General features: G+C 36.8%; 1 protein-coding gene across 12 annotated transcripts in view; it reads left to right on the plus strand.

Annotated features, from left to right (window-relative positions):
- PLEKHA5 (pleckstrin homology domain containing A5) overlaps positions 1 to 19,477 on the plus strand; it is a 153,956-nt gene that overhangs the window by 65,003 nt on the left and 69,476 nt on the right. The window contains exon 4 of one of the 12 annotated variants that reach the window (XR_010613589.1): positions 16,840 to 16,934. The exons of 10 other annotated variants lie outside the window; for them this stretch is intronic. Coding sequence is in view for 1 of the 2 variants with exons in the window: in XM_065683464.1 (XP_065539536.1) it covers positions 16,903 to 16,934 (32 nt within the window). In the remaining variant the exon portion in view is untranslated. Of the gene's footprint in view, positions 1 to 16,839; positions 16,935 to 19,477 lie in introns of those variants that run through there. One more of the 12 variants, XM_065683464.1, reaches the window with a different exon arrangement.

Genomic DNA, 19,477 nt, shown 5'->3' on the forward strand with positions numbered 1-19,477 from the left:
GAAGCCATACAGATCTGTCGTAGGACAGTTTCCATATGGACAGCAAACCTAGAAAATTTAAGACCTTTTAGGAAGGGAACAAATTGATGAGAAAGGTAAAGACTTGCATTAGTGACTGGAGAGCAGGCGACAGGAATGGCAATATAAGAGGAACAGAGTTATTAAAGGCAAATGTGCAAAGAAAGCAGCACATATCTGAATAGTCAGTGTTCCTTCATCACTGTGAGCGTGCAAAAGTGTGAGGTTTCTGGTTTGGACTGCTGAACAAGTTTGAACGTCATATGATTTACTCAGATATCCCTTTAAAATAGCTAAATTAAGAAGTATGAAAAGTCATATTCTACACCTTCTGTAAGGGAACAATTGTTAGTCCAAAGGAAAACAGAAATCTGCAAGTGTTGAATGTCTCAAGTTAATCTTGAGACAATCACAGCAATATCAAGTTGATCTTGTCTGTTTTTCTCTGCAGAATAAAGTTTAGTCTTTCCTTTGAAGTGAGTGCTGACTCTGGTTATTTTTCCAGAAAGACGAAATCTTATATTATGGATATAAAGGTTAACTGAAGTTTTAGAGGAAAGATACTGTCTAATATGCAGTGCTACTCTTGCTATACTTGTTTTATTTAGCATGTAAGTCCACTTTTGGTCATGGGTAGCATGCAGAAAAATTTGCCTTGTGTTTATGATCTTAATGGTGATTGCACATAAATAGGTGAAGTTCTGATCTTGGAGAACCTGACACTCATTTATTACCTTCTGCTTTGCTGTAATTTTACTGTATTATAATTTATGTTAACAAAACTAATATATACATGCACAGAATGTGCAGAGAGGGAGGGTGAATGTGTGTAAGGGTCACTGGTTGTACAAGCTTTTTCAGAATGAATTTGCACTGAATTGAGAACTAAAATGAAAAAAGATAGTTTTATTCTATTTCTAAGAATGTTGTGATTCAGTCACTTTACACATGCCACTCATCAGTAGGATTTTATTTTACTTTACTGTGGATGAATATATAGTGACTTGCAATAAAATACAAAAGTGTAAGGTTAGAATCATAGAATAGTTAGGGTTGGAAAGGGCCTGAAGATCATTTAGTTCCAACCCTTGTGCCATGGGGAGGGACATCACACTAGAGCACTAGAGCATCCAAGACTCTGTCCAGTCTGGCCTGGAACACCGCCGGGGATGGAACATTCACAGATTCCTTGGGCAACCCATTCTAGTGCCTCACCACCATCACAGTAAAGAATTTCTTCCTTATATCCAATCTAAACTTCCCCTGTTTAAGTTTTAACCCATTACCCCTTGTCCTATCACTGCAGTCCCTAGTGAAGAATCCCTCTCCAGCATCCCTATAGGCCCCCTTCAGATACTGGAAGGCTGCTATGAGGTCTCCACGCAGCCTTCTCTTCTCCAGGCTGAACAGCCCCAACTTTCTCAGCCTGTCTTCATATGGGAGGTGCTCCAGCCCCATGATCATCCTTGTGGCCCTTCTCTGGACTTGTTCCAACAGTTCCATGTCCCTTTTATGTTGAGGACACCAGAACTGCACACAATACTCAAGTGAGGTCTCACAAGAGCAGAGTAGAGGGGCAGGATCACCTCCTTCTTCCTGCTGGTCATGCTCCTTTTGATGCAGCCCAGGATACGGTTGGCTTTCTGAGCTGCGAGTGCACACTGAAGCCGGCTCATGTTAAGTTTCTCATCAGCCAACAACACCCCGAAGTCCTCCACAGGGCTGATAGGAAAAACTAACTTCTTACGACTCCACTGTAGATCTCTGGAAGGAGCTTTGAGGTACCTGTTCATGTTACTGGCAGTATAAGGCATGTAATTCACCTTGTTCAGTTACTTTTTAGAAAGGATGAAAAAGTGTATTCTGTTTTTCACATGAATAAAAGCTTACTGACTTGTGTGGCACTTTTTCGCTAGTAGAGCAGTATACTCATAAGAGTGTGGTAGTGACTTTTAGTCATTTGGAGGAAGCACCACTGCTGAAATGATGTTTAAATAAACGTTGTGCTGCTTGAAATTTTTGAATATAAATCTTTGTACAGGAGAAAGGAAGGAGGGGGAAATCAGAAAAGGATGTTGAAATTAGGGATGTGAGATGCAGGGGAAGCTCTCATATATATGCCATTTAAGTTGCTTGCCAACTATTTTATGAATTATTAAAATCTTTTGGTCAGTGAAGAGTCAGTCTTTTTCCATTCTCATTGTCTTCTAAATAAAAGTTTTTACTACTGCTGACAATTGCACAAACTTGGTTCATGTGCCAGATGGGGAGCCTGTGACAATTTTAGACTGAAGTTTGTGTAAAAAAAAAAAAAAAAAAAAAAAAAAGCATTGTCAGCATTCGGCATCAAATCTTGACCCATTTTAGACAGCATGCTACAATCTGATACATTAAAGGAATAATGCCATTTCTTGGTTTCGTCTCTTTTTTTGTAGAGTGGAGCTATGTTTCACAAGTGTGATTTAAATTTACTTTTCCAAATAAAAAAAGAAATTGCACACCAGTACTCATTTAAAACAGTTGGCTGTAATGTCAGCATTGGGTCTGAGATTTTATGGAAAGATAAAGAAGGCATTATTAGCTCTTTCTGTATGTATATAGTATATGTTGAGAAACAGGTTTATTACAGTAAAAACCTGAAATGTTTTAGTTTGTTTTCTTTTTAAAAAATCCTCAGGGTTTGGGGATTTTTTTTGTGCCAGGAGAGTGGAAATGGTAAAGACTTGGCTAAGACCTTGCTGAATGAACTGAGAATTATCTCTACTTTTTCAGTACATTGAGGTTTAAAATTGGTGTTCGGTACAGTCCTGTGAATTTTTGCAGATCTTAGCTATGTATATACTAGATCGTTGCAATTCAATCCTGAATAGGTATGTAGTGGGAATGTCCATCAATAAAAATTGAGAAAATGATGGTGTATAAAGTGAGCATTGGGAGCTTTAGATTTCCTAAAAGATGACCAAGAGTAAAATATTTTGCTTATGTAGGTCAGAATTTCCAACACACACACACGTACCCCCCCAACCCCCAAAATACTGGGAAAAGGGAAAAACAAAAAGGAAAATTAAAAAAAAAAAAAGTCATATGGGAATGTTTCTCAAAATAGTACATTAGTTTTAATTTTTCCCTTGTGTTCTCAGTACAGTACAACATCCCCTACCTTGCGTAGATACATATGCATACATATTTTTGAAGGAAGTCTGGACTGTTATTTTATGCTTCAGAGAACATTAACATTTGAAATATTTTCAGGACATTCAGTCTTATGCACATTTCAGTACTGTGGTAGGGATACAGTAGCTTAATATTTGAACATCTCAGTGGTTTTAAGAAAACTAGAATTTCATTTTGCATTCTTAAAACTAGGAATTTAATGGGAATATGTGACTAATTTGTTTCTAAGCCAGTCACAAATTTATGTTCTTCCAAGGCATGACCATCAAGAAAAAAGAATGAAAAATTATTTTTTATGTATTTCAGGCCATTTGTAGGGGCTTGTATGCAATTCATATCTTAATACATTTTTGTATCAAAAACCTCAAACGCCAAAAGGTTTCAATGTTCTGTAGTTTCCCATTTATGTAGAAATGATTAATCAGTATTTCCTATTTTAACATTTATTCACAAATCTATGTGTATTTGTATTTCATATGCTTCCTTTGCATCTTTTGCCTTTATATATAAGTGGTTTTTTTCCAGGTTTTTTTCCCAGGGAATTACATAGGCACCATAATTTAACCATGTCGGTGATAATCTGGAATTTACGTGAAAATTAACATACGGGCAGTTAGATAAAGACTCTTTAATCAGTGAAAACATGGTGTTTGATGGCAAAAGCAGATAACACCCATAGTGGAATGACCTTCAAGGTTTTGATATAACATTTGCCATGGAATCTTTTTATAGAGGTCTTTTTTAGGCCATACTGAGTGTGATGTATGATTAAGTTAACAAAAAAGCAGAATGTCTCTATTGCACTATTTTAAATTGTGCCAATTCTTTCTGACAAGATGTGTTTATCATATGATGGAGGTTTTTGAGGGAAAATGTTAGAGAATCAATAAATGAGAAAAGGTTTTCAGGGGTGTCTTTAAAAAAAAGGAGATCAGTACAGTTTTGAGCAGTCTTGCTAACTAGAAGTTTGTCTGATATAAGACATTGTACCTTACCTGGGAAATCTAAAATAAACTTTTTCTTTGGTTTTCACAATTCTGAGAAATAGTATGAAATTATGTTTTTTCCTTCTGGAGAACTTTGCCTGACACATGAAGGTTGTCATATCCTACCAGAGCGTGAAAAGGCATGACTTAATGCCATTTTCTGTAATGCCATGTTTCGTCCCACACTGGCCAGTACATTTGTTTTCTCTATGAGCAAAGAAAAGGCAGGTATCTTTAGTAGCCCTCACGGTGAGGCTGTCAAAAATAACTACTTCAGTGCCGCCTTTTAAGATATGTCAGAGTACAGTGTGATCTAGTCATGATGTGTTTCCTGCAGAGGCAACTTAAGTTACCTGTCTGGTAAAGTCTGGCTGCTGTTCAGCAGATCACAGCAATGCCAGTGGGAGGGAGGATTTGCACAGAGGATGAGGGAAAGAGCTGGTGGCATGAATCAAAGAAAATAATTATAAGAGTGATGGAATTTTAGCAGATCCTTAAAATAATATCCTAAAATGTATCTTACAGAAACATCTGTAAGATGCAGCTGATTACAGATGGGCATTGGTCAAGAGGAAAAGGAAAACCAGCTACTTAATGGCTTACCTGCTCCCTTTGGAGTACTCCTGGTGTTAAGCAGTCAAGACATTTCTTAGCTGTTTGCTAGATGTAGTGAGTTTGATTTTTTTAAAAAATGGTACTTCATAGGCATTGGCTGAATTTAATTTCTGACTGCTTCAATGATGAGAATAGGTTGAGAACATTCCCCACAATCTTCCATTACAGCGTTAGTATCTCACAGTTGCAGTTGTATTTAGTTGCTTTAATGATAGAGTATTTAGATCATGATAGTACAAATTGGAAATGGAAACAGAAGTTTACTTAACCAAGATCACACAGAAAGTCTAATGAAGCAGAAAGTGAAGCCAAAGGGCATATCCCTGATACAATTAACTTGATGATGTGATCCCTGAATGACTGTCAGTGAAAGACCTCAGGTACTGAAATGCATGTCAGTACAAAGCTGCACCTGGCCTCATAGGAAGGAAGGCCAAATAGCTGCAGAGAAACCTTTTGCTCACAAGGCTGGACTGTTTTTGAGATTTAATCTACCAGCTTTGTGTTTCCATCTAGAAATTCCTGATCACTCACAGCCCATTCTGGTATCTTAACAAGACACTGCCCTCTAATATGCTAAGTTTAAGGTCCTTACTTCATCAGCTTGGGGCCCTGAACACTATTCTTGTATAACAAGTATTCTATCCTTGTTGCATCTTGTAATGATTCTCTGTAATGATGTAATTCAGGTTTATATATAGCATGGTACTTATCCTGATACTGTCCATAAGGCAACCTGTTGGATTCATCAGAAGTGCATTCTCTAAACCAGATGTTTGAAGATCTCCGTAATAACATGAGCAGAAAACCCTAAATTCTGTGGAAAATGTAGGTAATGTTGCCATGTGGTCATCAGTACATATCTGCCCAGAGCAATTTATTTTCCGCTGCTCCTTTGATTCAGTTATGTTGTTTTGTCTTTAAATTGGCTTGACTGAAAAACAAAATAATGTTTCTCCTTACTTTTACTTAAAAGTAGCAAATTAGGTTTTCTGGAACAGTCCATAACTCTCTAGGATGGTGTGCTCAACAGTGACAAATTCTGACTGGTTGTCCTACTCTGATTTAGATTTTTGGGATTAATCTCAGCTATCTTACTTTTTTAAAATACTGAACTGTTCAAAATGAATGCTCTGGCACTGGGTCCTGTTGCAGTTTGCAGGCTGTTCAGACGCAGGGATTTAGCTTTTTGCTATGAAGTAACTGTTTTCATATTTTTTACTGAAAGAAAAAACTGGAAAATTGCAGACAGTTGGTATAATTTAATACTAAGTTTTTCTCTCGTTCAAAAGTAGCCCTTACCTGATGGTAGGCTACCCTCTCTCAAACCTGATAGTTCTTCTGTCTTCCAACTGCCTTGGTCCTGTTTCTCTCTGTGTTCACAGAATCATGTGGTAATGCTTTCTCAAATATTAACTCTGAAATCAGGGCTGGAGGTGATTAATGAAACTTAGATTCTTCTGGAAATGGCACAGCTCATACAAAGGGAGTCATTCATGCTGTGGATCTAACAGGAGACTAATTACTTCTATGAAGCTTATCTTATGCTAACAAAAAAGGAGGAAAAGATTGCCAACTTAATTTCAAGCAGCGGATCAATTCTGTACCTGAAACGTGCAAGCGAGAAGGGGAAGCATAGTCTCTAGTATTGACCACTTAACACGTGACTGATGGTAAAACTCTTCAATTTTTTGTCTGATTTCTAGATTGTTAATTTTTGGCTACAAGTCTCATGTTCCATACTTTCCTGAAACACCTCTGCTCAGGTTTTGCCTGCCAGATATTGCTGTTCTAAGTGTGACAGGTGAAACTGTTTCAAAATAGGTCACTTGCCTTAAGGGTTAGCACTTGTGCGTTTTGAAAGCCAACCTCTTTTAGACATAGAAAAGTTACATGATCTCACCAATTAACAAGACCATCCTTATTGTAAAGCTCTTTTGTTTCCAAGTCACACATCTGCGACTCCTTTTATCTGTTCCAGCTTCAAGCATTATTTACCTTTCCTAGTGTTTTATCTATACAGCTTAGAATCACCTTTATGTAGTGTAGTTCTGTTGTACTTCATACTCCTTCACCAGGTGAGCCTTATCTTTGTAGTCTTTGAGTGAATGGTCATATTGGTGAGGTTGTTTTGGGGTTTTTTTCCTGTCATTTAATAGGTATAATTAACTGGCATAGGTGCATCACTTAATCATATTCTGATTCTGCTGCCTTTTAACCTTTCTCAGGTTATGAACCCCTTAGAAAAGGGGCAAAAAAAAGTCAGTGGGAAGTGCAGACCATAGAAGTAGCCACAGGACAGAGAGGTAGAGATGCCAGGTTAGAAACATTTTCATACCTGTAGATGCCATTCACATTCTTGTCTTTTTTAACAGATTTATTTTAGAGGTATCACCTTACATTTGTACTCCTGAATTTTGTCCCACAGTTGTTGCTCCTTCCTCTTGCTTATCCATTTCTTTCTGTATGAAATTAGTCTATTTCTCATGCAGTATCGAATATAGCTCATACGTCTAATGATGCCCTTGGCTTTGTCACCAGCAGTCTAGTTGACTGAAGGCAGTACTTTCTCACACAGTCCCCGTGTTTACTTACCAGCTCTACATTAGTGTACTGGTTCTGGACTGTTGAAAATCTGTGGGCTGACATATTTAAATATCTGTGATGTTAGTTTGGAAATATTCATGAAGATAATCTTTGTATATGATTTTAATATTATAACTCGCTGTTCACACTCTAAATTTGGGGATTTACAGAAGCCATTCCTGCAACTGCAGTTCTAGTACTACTTGTGCAAAAGCAGATTTTACATACCACATAATTTATTCATGCTGTTCATCTCGATTTTTGCTTTATACTTTTAAAGTAGAATGTTAGAGCATTGTTCTTCTTTCCTGTGTAAAAATTTCCAGTTTCCTAGTGCATTGTTTCCCAATGGAATTAGGCAAGTGCTTTCTGAGGATCTTAGACTGGAGTCCATTGTGCTTCCAAGTACTTCCTGTGGCTGGGACTAGGTATGCAGAATGAAAGAAAGGATAGTGGGACAAATGTTGGCACAGAAGGAGATCAAGAGAGTGAGAAAAGTGGTCCAGCTGGGGGTCACCAGATGAAGTTGAGAACTCCAGTGCTGGATTAGCTGGAGCATTGTATAGAGCTGCCCAATGCTGTGGCACTGGTCTTTGCTCTTTCTCTCTACCTCAGGAAGTGTTTTTTGAATACTGCTGCAATAAATAGAAACTCTGCAGGTTGAAAGTAAATTAGAAGAGCCTATTTCGATAACACAGCATCTGTTCTTTTTCACTTCTACTGACTCGTGTTTTGTCCAGCCCTGTGTTATGCTCTTAAAAATCTTTACTATTAGCTCCTGTTGAAACTTAATCCTGTTGTTAAATGTTTTATCTTCAATCATCTTGAGGTAGAGATTTTATTGGTAGAAGGGAGTCGACAATTTGGAGCTGCAGTAACGTTTCAGAAGTATGTGACATCACTCTGGTATCAGCTTTCTCAGAGGCTAGCAATCCTGACAGCTAAGTTGCTTTTTCTCTGGGTCACGGTTGTGCAGTGCTCACTGGGGAGCAGCTTCGAAGAGAAAAAGGTTGTACCTCACATCCTTACTTGTTTTTTGTTGTATGTGTGTCAAGATTTTGATAAAGAATGAATTTTCCTGGAGACTGGTGAGTAATTCTTATACATTTTACTGTTTTTCTTGAGACAGAAAGCATTTCCTCCTTCTTTGGAAAAACACTTTAAAAAAAAAAAATCCAGCATTCAGTAATTCACAATATATGCAAAGTAGCACACAACATTCATAGCATTCCAGTTAAGATTTTAAATAAAAGCTTAATTTTAGGTAGAAATCAAATGATTACTGATGTGCTAATGTAACTGTGTATAACTTCCAAGATTTTTATTTAGACATGCTTGTCTACTAGACCACATGTCTAAGAGATTGAATGTAGCAGGAATTAAGAGATTTATTTTTTTTAATTAGCTTGCAACACTGAATGTGAAGTACTCTCCCAAGAGACACTTGTAAGTTACCTTATTTTAACAGAAACCTCATACAGCAATGTTAGTAGATGACCGTGTTTCAGATGTTATTTTGGGAGTTCTATATGCAAGTAGGGGGGAACAAGTGTCAAAACAGATGCATTTCCAGTCACTGTACATATCCCTATGTATATCATCTGTCAAGCTCTATGTCTGTTTCTGTATGAATGTTATATATTGAGCTACAGCATCTGTCAGCATAAAAATTATTTGGGAGAAAAGAACAATCCAACCCACAAAACCATATCTGGTTGTAGCTTAAGTTTTAAATAACTGCAATACACTTTAGTTTTCACTTCATGGTAACTGTTTTCTCATCACAAAAAAAATATAAAATATATGCTTTCTTTCCTTCTTCCTAGCTCTTAAAGGTCTAATTGTAAAAGTGCTGCAATCCTATGACATTCAGAAACTGTGGCAGATTCCAATTTTGAAAGGTTTTCTATTTTAATATGCTGATAATCTTCCATATTATAGTAAGAAAATTACAGCATACCTACCTACACAGAGGTAGTTTGAAAGGGAAGCCCAGGGTTTTGCTGTGTCACTTTGGTTTTGGTTTCCTTTGGTGTTTTCTTTAAGGGTGACAAGTCTTGATGGATGAATATATGCAAAAATATCTTATTCATCTGTTTGAAGATTCTGGGGAGTAGTGAAACTCATCTTGGTAAAAGCCAGATACTGATTTCCAGCAGGAAATAATTTCCAGACTGAATTTAGATGATCTGAATCAGAGCTGTAGGTAGCTGTGTGGATGTAGTATGTTACTTTCAGAAGCCTGTGCTTAGGATAATTTCATTAATGCGTCAACTGGCAACTTTTATGATACAGTAGTGTGGTGATGATATATTGCAGATACAGAATTGATATAATATTTACGATTTATGTGATTTGGCAGGTTACTGTTAGCATAAAAATTCCTTTGTAGCTCTGACTGTTCATGTAGGTGGTTGGCTTCCAACCCAGAACTAAAAGCAATGAGCTGTGGGAAGTGCTTTTTAAATTATGTTGTCACAAATACAACAGTTTTCAATGTCATTGTAGTTTCCAAATAAATTTTAATGTTAAATTTGGGTAAATTTTACTTTTTTTACATTTCATCGTGTTTATCATACCTGCATGGCTTGCATTTCTTAAATAAATAAATAAATAAATAAAATCTTGGTAAGTTAAATTGTATTATTAGTTGTATCACTTTTACTTTGTGTAATTTGGGCTTAGCTGAAATGGGGTTTTATAGGTGGTTATATCAGATGGTCTTCAAAGATGTTTAAAGTGTGTTGTGCTTTCTGATATGTAAATTCTATTGAATGTACTATTAAATGGAAGTTATAGACAAAACATGAGGTGCTGGTAGCATTTTAGGTAAGAAGTCGTAGAAGTTGAATGACACAAATAGATATTTTGCTGTTCTGTTGATTGGAATTTAGGATTGTGCTTAAACTTCTAATTTGCTTCTTTACAAAAAGAAAACATGCAGCCATACTTTTAAATAATCAGGATAACTTCTTAAATCCTTTCAACGAAAAAAAGCGGGGGAGAGGGGAGTGGAATGACAGAGGACTTTCTTAAACCCAGGTGTAAAGGTACTTATTACATCTGTTAGCTGTATCACATAATTGTTAATGCAAAACTTTCCAGGTTTGTTGGCTAGCTGAACAGAGCTATAGTTAGTTTTAGTTAGCATGGTGATGGCTGGAATTTTCCTGTAGTTTTTTCCTGCCTATAGGAGTAACAATCTTCCTCACAAGTTTACCATTCTCCTGGGTTGTTTTTTTTTTGTTGTTGTTGTTGTTGTTTTGGTTTTGGGGGTTGTTTTGTTTGGGTTTTTTTTTCGGTGAAAAAGATGCAGTTTAAATATGAACAAGAGTTTGTTAAACCTTAAAGTATACCTTGATTGAAATGTATGGCTACTTAATATAGGTTAAAAGAGGACTATATCAATGTCTTTAAAGGTATGTGTCACCAAGCCAAGTGATTGAAAGAAACTTAGGGATTTGCTTCTAAACTGAGTTGTATCAGTTTCGTCAGTCTGCCGATTTTATTAGGGAGGGAGAACAGGGAGAGGGGTTGAATATGTTTCTTCTGGTATTGAAACTCCTATTTTGTCTAAATAACATGATCCCTAAAGGAACACAAACTGTGAATGTTGTGTGACCTGTGTTTTCCCTTTATCTGGCTTTAGAAACAGATTTCTTTCATGAAGAGTGAAAGTTATCATTCTGCCAGAAATTTTCAAAAGCTTAAAGCATTATGTTTATTTTGGGGATTGGTGAGAGGAAGGGGTTGAATTTCTTGCACCTGAGCAGTAAAATAGTTTAGAACAATCATCACTGAACAAATTCTTTACCTCAGAATACCTTCTACCTAATGAGGAAAAGTATGAACAATGTTCATGGCAAGGCATTACCACTTGTTCACACATGCTTTTGGTGGAGCTGTTGAATTTATTGCTTGGACGTAACATTTTATTTCAGTTGCCTCATATATTGACTTGTTTTCATCTTCTAGAATGCTCCTTTCTTGGAAAATACTAAAAACACTGTGTGAAGACAGTGTTTGTGTCTATTAAATACATACTGTGGGATCAAACTTCTAGTTTAGTATTAAATCATGAAAAACTTAGTTATGTAGCAATACCACTCATTTTCAGTGTTGGAACTATCCAAGTAAAAGAGAAAATAAATTTTATCTGAAGTTGATCTACCAATGTATATTTTGCCTTGTGCATTTGCAGTTCTTTTAAAATGCATTAAATAGGTTGAATTGTTTGATTTGGATGGTTTTGCCTTAGTTTTCACCAGGGAAAGGGCATGAAGAGGGAGGAACTCATGGCAAGTTTTTTTTGCTGACTAGTCATTGGCAGAGCATTTTCAGATTCCCTGCCCCGACATCCAGGGAACAGGAGCAAACTGAGTGTTGTCCACTGACTGCAGGGTGTGCTATCTGGAAGCTTCCCAGCCTAAGGTAATAATACAACCAAACTCCATACTTTGAGACTGAATAGAAGAGTTATTCAAGTGACATTTTGTTTTCAACATGCAAGATTTACTTTTGTGCCCGTTTTTCATGTGGAATGAGAAATTTGCTGGTGAATTGTCTCCTTCCCCTCCACTTTGCTTTATGAGGCTCAAATGAGATAGAAGGAGAATTAATATTATTCATAAATAGCTTCAAAGGTTATGGTTTCAAATTACTTTTTCATTGTCAAGTCCATCATTGAGGACTAAAATTGTACGTACAGCTCTAGACAGCAGCCTGTTTCAGGGATTTCATTACTGTGCTGGTCAGAGCAGGCATACACAATAAAAGGCTGGTAAGGAGTTAGAGCTGGTCTGTGATACCTGCTCTGTGATCTATAGTGTGCCTGAATCTTTAGTGAACATCAGGAATCTTGAGTTTAAAGCAAACAAACAAATGAACAATGCTGTCTTCTGTGAGGAAGGGCATGAGGTCTTTAGTGCAACATCTACTTGTGGTGGGTTTCTTTTGCCTTGTAACAGCGATAAAGTATTGTGCTACTGTAAACCTGCTGGCTGTAAATGCATTTCAAATCCCCATCCTTTGTAGCTGGGAGAGGGGTATACCCATATAGAGGCTGAATACATACAAACATTGCTAAGAAACTGTGGATACCAGAAGAAAACCATTCTGAAACAATTTGGTGTCAGAAGGTATGTAACATGTAGAGCTGTATTGAGTAGCTGGAGATCTGTAAAAATTCTGCATAGCATAGTTACTTCATAGATCTGGAATATCTCTGAAATTGCTGATTCTAGATTCTGGAAACACCTTATAAGGTGAGAAGTGTAAAAACTTTTTTTTTTTTTAACAGAACTTCTGTTTTATAGTCTTGAAATGTAGCCTAAAATCTGCTTTTGTGATAGAATGTGTAATCCAGCAAGGAAAAAAAGGGGGGGAGGAGGCGGAGTTTTCATTTCTGGGTTTCATATGAAGACTCACTGCCTTGCAAATCTCTTCCTTATGTTCATGTTTTCTAGTGGTAAAAGGAGAAATGAGTAATACTCCATATGGTAAACTGCAGTTAATTTATCTTCCTGGGCATGATTTTACTAGTCCTTTAAAATTCCTTCTAAAGTGAGATTCAACATATGAAAAACTTAAGTTCTAAAAGTGGTTGATACAGTATAGTGTTCCCACCAAATAGGATGGTATTCGATTTTCCTTGTCATTTGAAAATTCCATTGAAGTGACCAACTCTGAGTGTCTGCCATCCAGGTTCCCCTTTGATCCTGAGCTCTTGCTCTGACACAAATGAAACAAACTGATTTGTCATTTGTGTTTCTTTATGAAATGAGTCTTCACCAGGATTTTCATTTTAGTGGATTGTGGCGGGTGTGTGTTCACATATGCACGTCCCATGAGAAAATCCTAGCTGTTGGGATTAAAACTGAAGAAGTTGTCACCAATGCTATTAACATTTGATTACCCAGTATGCAAGAGAGCAGCCTACCGAAATTGGCCAAAGATGGCTTGCATGTAGACTTTGAGTGGCATGCCACAATTCCAGCAGCTTGGAATTTCACAACAGCTTGAAGAAACTACCTGTGAAAGAAAACAGCTCCCGGGTTTTGGCTCTCACTAAGGTATGAATTTAATGCAAGAAAATGCTGGCAAGGTCGTCAGATGCATCATGTCTATTCAAGAGGAGGTACTGTCCCACAGTTTTTCCTACTGCTGCAGTTAACCTGTGATTGTAATTGGAAGAAACAACCTGGTGTGCTGTTTCCTGAAGCAGTGTGTGTTGCTGGGTCAGCAATAGTTTTTAATAAAAATTGTTATATAAGTTGTATTGTGGGAAAAGGGTACAGTTGTGAAGGTCAGGATGTAAAACTAAGAAACTGAGTAATACTTTTTTGCTGTGTATGTTTCCACATAGCTGACAAATCTGCTGACAGTTCATTCCGTAAATAAGCTGTAGTTGTTCCTTTGCATTTATGAAGGAAATGGATAATGCAGAACAATCTGTGTAGGTGTTGAAACTGAAGATGTGAAAATCAAGGGGCTGCAGCCAAGAAATACTTTTGTCAGATGAAAATTTCCAAACTTCTAGAACTAATGGTTCAATTATATGAGACTAGCAGGCATCAAAGTGATTGACAATCTGCTTATAAGCACGGAGTATTAGATGTAAACTCTTGATCAGATGGGATGCTAAAATTTTATCTGATAAATTGAATAATGATATAATTGAGTAATGACCTTGTTCTTGTGGTACTTATTTTGGCAAATTCACCTTTTAAAATACCTGATTGTATGCTTTACAGCACATTCTAAAAAGTGAATCTTTTTTTTAATGTAGTACATCCATTTCATAAAAGAAACTACCTTGAATAGTTCATTTATGTTTACCCATCACACAGACCTTTTTTCTTTATTTAAGAAGGCCAAATAGCTTTAATCTAGCAATTTTGTATTGTAGTTACTCTTCATCTGTTCTATTTCCTTACGTAATAATGACTAAGTGTGTTGCTGAAGTTGTAATAACTTGTTGCTAGCACTGAAGTGTGGTGTTCATTTATTTTATCAGAAATGTGGTATCGAAGTGTCGAAAAAGTAGCTAAAACCCTGTGTAAAGGAAATCGAACTTAACTTGTATTCAGGTTGACTTGCATTTTTTTGCTATTTGTAGGTAGGTTGGTTCTAAAATCAATGGATTTTATCACTTTTTTACTGTGAATGATCTTTATAGGGAAGATTATATCCTTTTAACCTCTTTTTCTTTCTTAGTATTCAACTAAGTTGGCATTTTTGAGATAATTTTGGGGAAGATGCTTGGTATAAAAGACTGCACAACTAGGAATCTTTAAGTATCAGATGATTGCATTTCATAACACCATCATAATGTTAGTAACTTTTTCTTTGTGCATTCTGAACTAACAGAAAGATATTCCAGTATCTGTGGCTCCTGCCAGATCTGATGATGCATATAACAGATCAAGAAAAAGCAACCCCAAACTTTATTTTAAAGAGTTGGGGATTTTGTTTGTTTTGGTTTGTTTGGGGTTTTTATTGCATTTTTTTAGATGAATCTGATTAATTACCGATAGCTAACCTTGGATATTTTCCTTTAGACCACCCTCCCACTGTTCAATTTTGTGCTTGGTAACAGAGGGAAGGTGCCAGCCTCCAGTTCCCAGCCATCATTTGGCTCTGCTTGTCTCTGTGACATATTTCTCAGCCTCTTTCTTGTGGAATAGAACTGTGTGCTTCCATTATTTTTTGATCATATGCATCCAAGCAATGAATTAATGTGTAGACTAGTATCACTAAACAGCGCAGAAGATAGATTCAGTGCTGTAAAGGGCTGTTTTTGCTAATTGCTCTGACGGGTATTCTTGGCACCAACAATTAGGCATAGACAGTCTCTTCACCTTACTCTGACAATCAGAGTTAAACTCACCACAGGAGCATAAGAGATGTTGCAGTAGATCAGACGGTGGGTCCATCTGCCCTGGCACTCTCTGCTTGGTGAGGACTTTTGCGCTTATGTTTAAGATGAAGGTGTGAGAAGACTTAGCACCACATCAAAGTGTGACAACCTATGGTATTTTCTTGTGGATAACATTATAATGTTGTATTTTCTGAAAAGAAGTAATTGCTAAAGTGTTGAAGCCTGCCTGATTTTTAGAAATACTTTAAGGTAGCGAGACAAATAGAAGGGAATGATGAATTTAAAACCAGAGGAAAGAGAGGAGATGTGGCCTCTTTGCAGTTAGAACAGTTCTCAAGGTTTCTCAGAAGCCTGATTCACGTTCAGACCTCTGTATTAAAATATGTTGTATCTTCACCAGGATCTTTAATGTAAAATATGAGCAAATGAACACAAAGTGCAAACATTAACATAATATGTGGACATTTCAAAAAACAATGTAGGTTTTCAAAAGGATATGAGTGTGCAGAGAAAATCCTGAAATAACTTCCTATCTACTTGTGATTTCCAACAAATCCCAAAACCAGTTTTATTTGTTGCTAATGTTTCAGTCGTTTGGAGCCTTCTAAAACAACTTGCTTCTATTCTTCTAAGACAAAAATACTGTTTTTCTGAAACGATCAGCTCCTGAGGCTGAACCCTAACGGACTGAAAGAAACAGGAGAGCTGAGCAAGGCACAGCTGCGCCCTTGGACCTTGGAGATGACAGCTGACACATTCAGCGTTCCAGTTCAGTGCCATGTTTTATACCCCATGTGTCTCTGTACTTGAACTTTACGTCATAAGCAATGAATATTTTTAATACAGTTTGTACTCTTTTGTCTGAGATGAATGCAGGCCCACACATGGTGTAAACTTCAATTAATTATCCTCTGGGGTCTGGTGCACATATTTGCATATGCTCTATCAGTGGACCACCAAGATTATTCAATTAAATCCTTACAATGGCTCTAAGAAAGCCTGTGATTGAAGTGTTAGTGTTGACTGTTCATTTATAAAACAATTATTTTTCTAAATTTTAGTGTCTATCCTTATTTCTTCCATGATAGGATCTATTGTGAGGGAAAATTCTGAAATACAGGATGTGTCTGAATTGGGACTTCAACTAAAACTGATGCACAAGTGAATGCACAGGCATTTCAGCTGCTTTCTTCTGTCAGTTGTTAAAATAAATATTTCTAAGCATTTCCCAGATAATATATTTCCTTTGCAGACACTTACCAGGCTTTCTTTTTAAAGTTCTACTGGGTTATTAAAAGAAGTGTGGTGTTATTTAATAAAAATGGCTGTTCACTAGAGATGTGGTTGCAGAAGTATGCCAGCTCCTAAGGCGTTGGGAAAGTGATCAAGAAGCCATGGAAGTCATGCAGTTGTCTGAAGGTAGTGTTATGTTGTTACACTTCTGTGTAATCATAAATGATAACAGATGGGATAAGGGAAAGATACCCCGAGAAATCTGACCGAAGGTAGAAGACTTTTAAGAGAATTTTTTCTTTTTAAATACTTAAATACTTTTTAAAGTATTTACTTCTGTTATTGCAGATCAGATTTTGATCCTGATGCACTTACCTAGATCTGTGAAGCAGCACAGTGTGATTTCACCAAATGTCTTTTAAAAGCCTGCAGTTGAATTTGAGGTAGTAGTTTACTGATACTATACATATTTTTTTTATAACATGTATGTATATTGCATTTGTAGCTCAATAAAATGAAGCAGCTTTATGTTTTTGCAGTAGTCTAATTGAACAATTGACTTATGCTGTAACTCCTGCAATTATTCTTTAAAGGCTGTCACTTAGTTTGAGACTAAACTAAACAGGATTCTGAGTTATATGATACAAGAGTAAAAAAAATGTACTGGGCAAGTGATATCTTTTAACAAACTTGAGTGAAGATAATCAACAGCTCTAAGAAGACCAAGAATGGTAATTGTACCAGTAATAGGTAACTGAGAAGTCAAAAGTAGAGGGAGGAAGAAGGCATGACAATGAAAGCATTGAAATTGTTACACAAAAGTAATAGAAATTTGGGGAACTACAGGCACATTTTATCAATTTGTGGTCTTCTGGTTTGTTAACTGGGAGAGGCAAAGACAAGACTTTTAAGTGCTAAATATTGAAAATGGAAGTCATGCAGTAGATGATGAACATGTATTCATAGTGTGCTCTTTTATCTACACTGCAGGAAAAGGGAAAAAAATCAAACAAAAAAAAAAGGCAAAACACCCCCCCTAAAAAAAAAAAAAACCAAACCAAAAAAACAACACACTATGCCCAAACCCCATACAATATGGTAAAAACTGGGATAGAAGGAAATTTGATACATAATAAATGTGTGGCAGAACAAATCATTAGTAAGAGAACTGTAAATAGAGGGCCAATGTAGCAATTTACTAAATACCTAGATTTTGTGAAGGGGAATCACTGGCTCTTTTGAAATACTACTTCTGTATCAGAGAATGCTCTAAACTAGTTGGGGGGGGGGGGGGGGGAGAAAAACCTTGAGGTAAGTGCTTGTCAGTTTTACTGTTCTTGTTAGCAAATGCACAACTGTTTCTGAATGAAACCCATAGTTTTCTTTTTCTTTCTTTATCATCTGATTACTGAATCCATTGAGATCCCTTTTGAAAATAAAGTGGATTTTTGTTGTCTTCTCCACAAGTTAGCTTTTACGTCTTCTGCCCTTTTACCTCTTCAGGAGGGGCAGCAGTGTGACTCCTGCATCAGGGAAGCAAGGTTTTAGGAATCATTAACTGATCAGACCTATATGGTCAGTCTTCAGGAAGAGGTAGTAGCAGCCAAATTGGAGCATCCAGTGCTGCTCCTGGTCCACAAGCCACCTGCTGAACCGTGCCACTCTAAATCCCATTTTTCTTTAGAAAACAGATTGTGGGTTTTCACTGCAAAACTGTTACATTACTCTAGTTCTTGGAAGCTTTCCAGGTAGTTAACCATTAAGTGATACTTGGATTTCAGCTATCACATCTGAGATTCACAGATAGTTCTGCCTTCTAATGCCCACATCACTGTTTTCTCAAACAGCAAATGATGTATTAATCATATTTACTACAGTCTGATTCTTTACGTGTGGTAGTGTTATAAAGGCACCATATTAGACACTGTGCACAGGGCTTAAAATGTATGTAGTGAAATGTTATATGGATTGATGACACATGCAAGTACCTCTCACAAATTGTCACACTTCTATTCAGAGGTGTGTGGCTTTTGTGGTGTGTACCAAGTCTTACAAATTCCCAGGTATGTTACCTACAGTCTATGATTCTGTGAGAAACCCTCCCACAAAGTTTTGGGAAAACTGAAAACAGCAACACTTCCTTTTTCTAAAAATGCAGTGCTGATTAGAAAGAACAGTTTCTTACTAAAAGCTTTTCAATCTTTAATACAATATATGCTACTTTAGAAAACGTTTCATCCCAGCATTTTTAAAGAGCTTTTAATATTTGCACTTAATCACATAAACTTACAGCTTTACCTTGGAAGTATGTCATGAGAGCATATTAATCGTATCTGCTCAAACAAGAAAAGCTTTGTTGCCTGAGTTGCCTGAAAAAAATAAACGTGTAGACCAAAAAAAAATGGTGGCAGCAGCAACTACAGTTTAGGTGTTGCATTGTCTGCCAGGAAATCTAGCAGAATTTTGCATGCACCTTCCCACTTGTGTGCACATATAAAGGATTATAAGCACTTTGCTCTTAGCAGCGTGTGATGTTATACAGGTCTGTCAGCACTTTGATTTGAAGCTCGCTGTCTCTTTACACCCTCTTTTGTTCACTCGCTGATGTTACCATGCTCATATGTTTTCCAGTGGAGCCATGCAGCCTGGTTTCCAAAGTTGTTGTTTAAAAAGCTTAATTGAAAAAAGGCTCATAATTCTAGGGTATGATAGCTCTGACAAAAAAGTGCTTGCATTTGCTGTTTACTGTGCAGTGTGGCATTACAGATTTAGCAAAACAGAAGAGCTGGTACAGCCACAGACCACATCTGTGCTAACAGTTGCTTAGGGACTGCATTTACTTAAACTTTCCCAAATTCAGACAACTTTTTGTTAGATAACTGTGAGTTACTGCCTGTGTTTCAATTAGAAATGAGACAGTCTTATGTCAGAAAGCAAGCGCACAAGGCAAAAACGGCTGATGTTATTTCCACACAAACACACACCT

The sequence above is a fragment of the Lathamus discolor genome, chromosome 1 (genome assembly GCF_037157495.1).
Source record: "Lathamus discolor isolate bLatDis1 chromosome 1, bLatDis1.hap1, whole genome shotgun sequence".
In the NCBI taxonomy this organism is placed as follows: domain Eukaryota; kingdom Metazoa; phylum Chordata; class Aves; order Psittaciformes; family Psittacidae; genus Lathamus; species Lathamus discolor.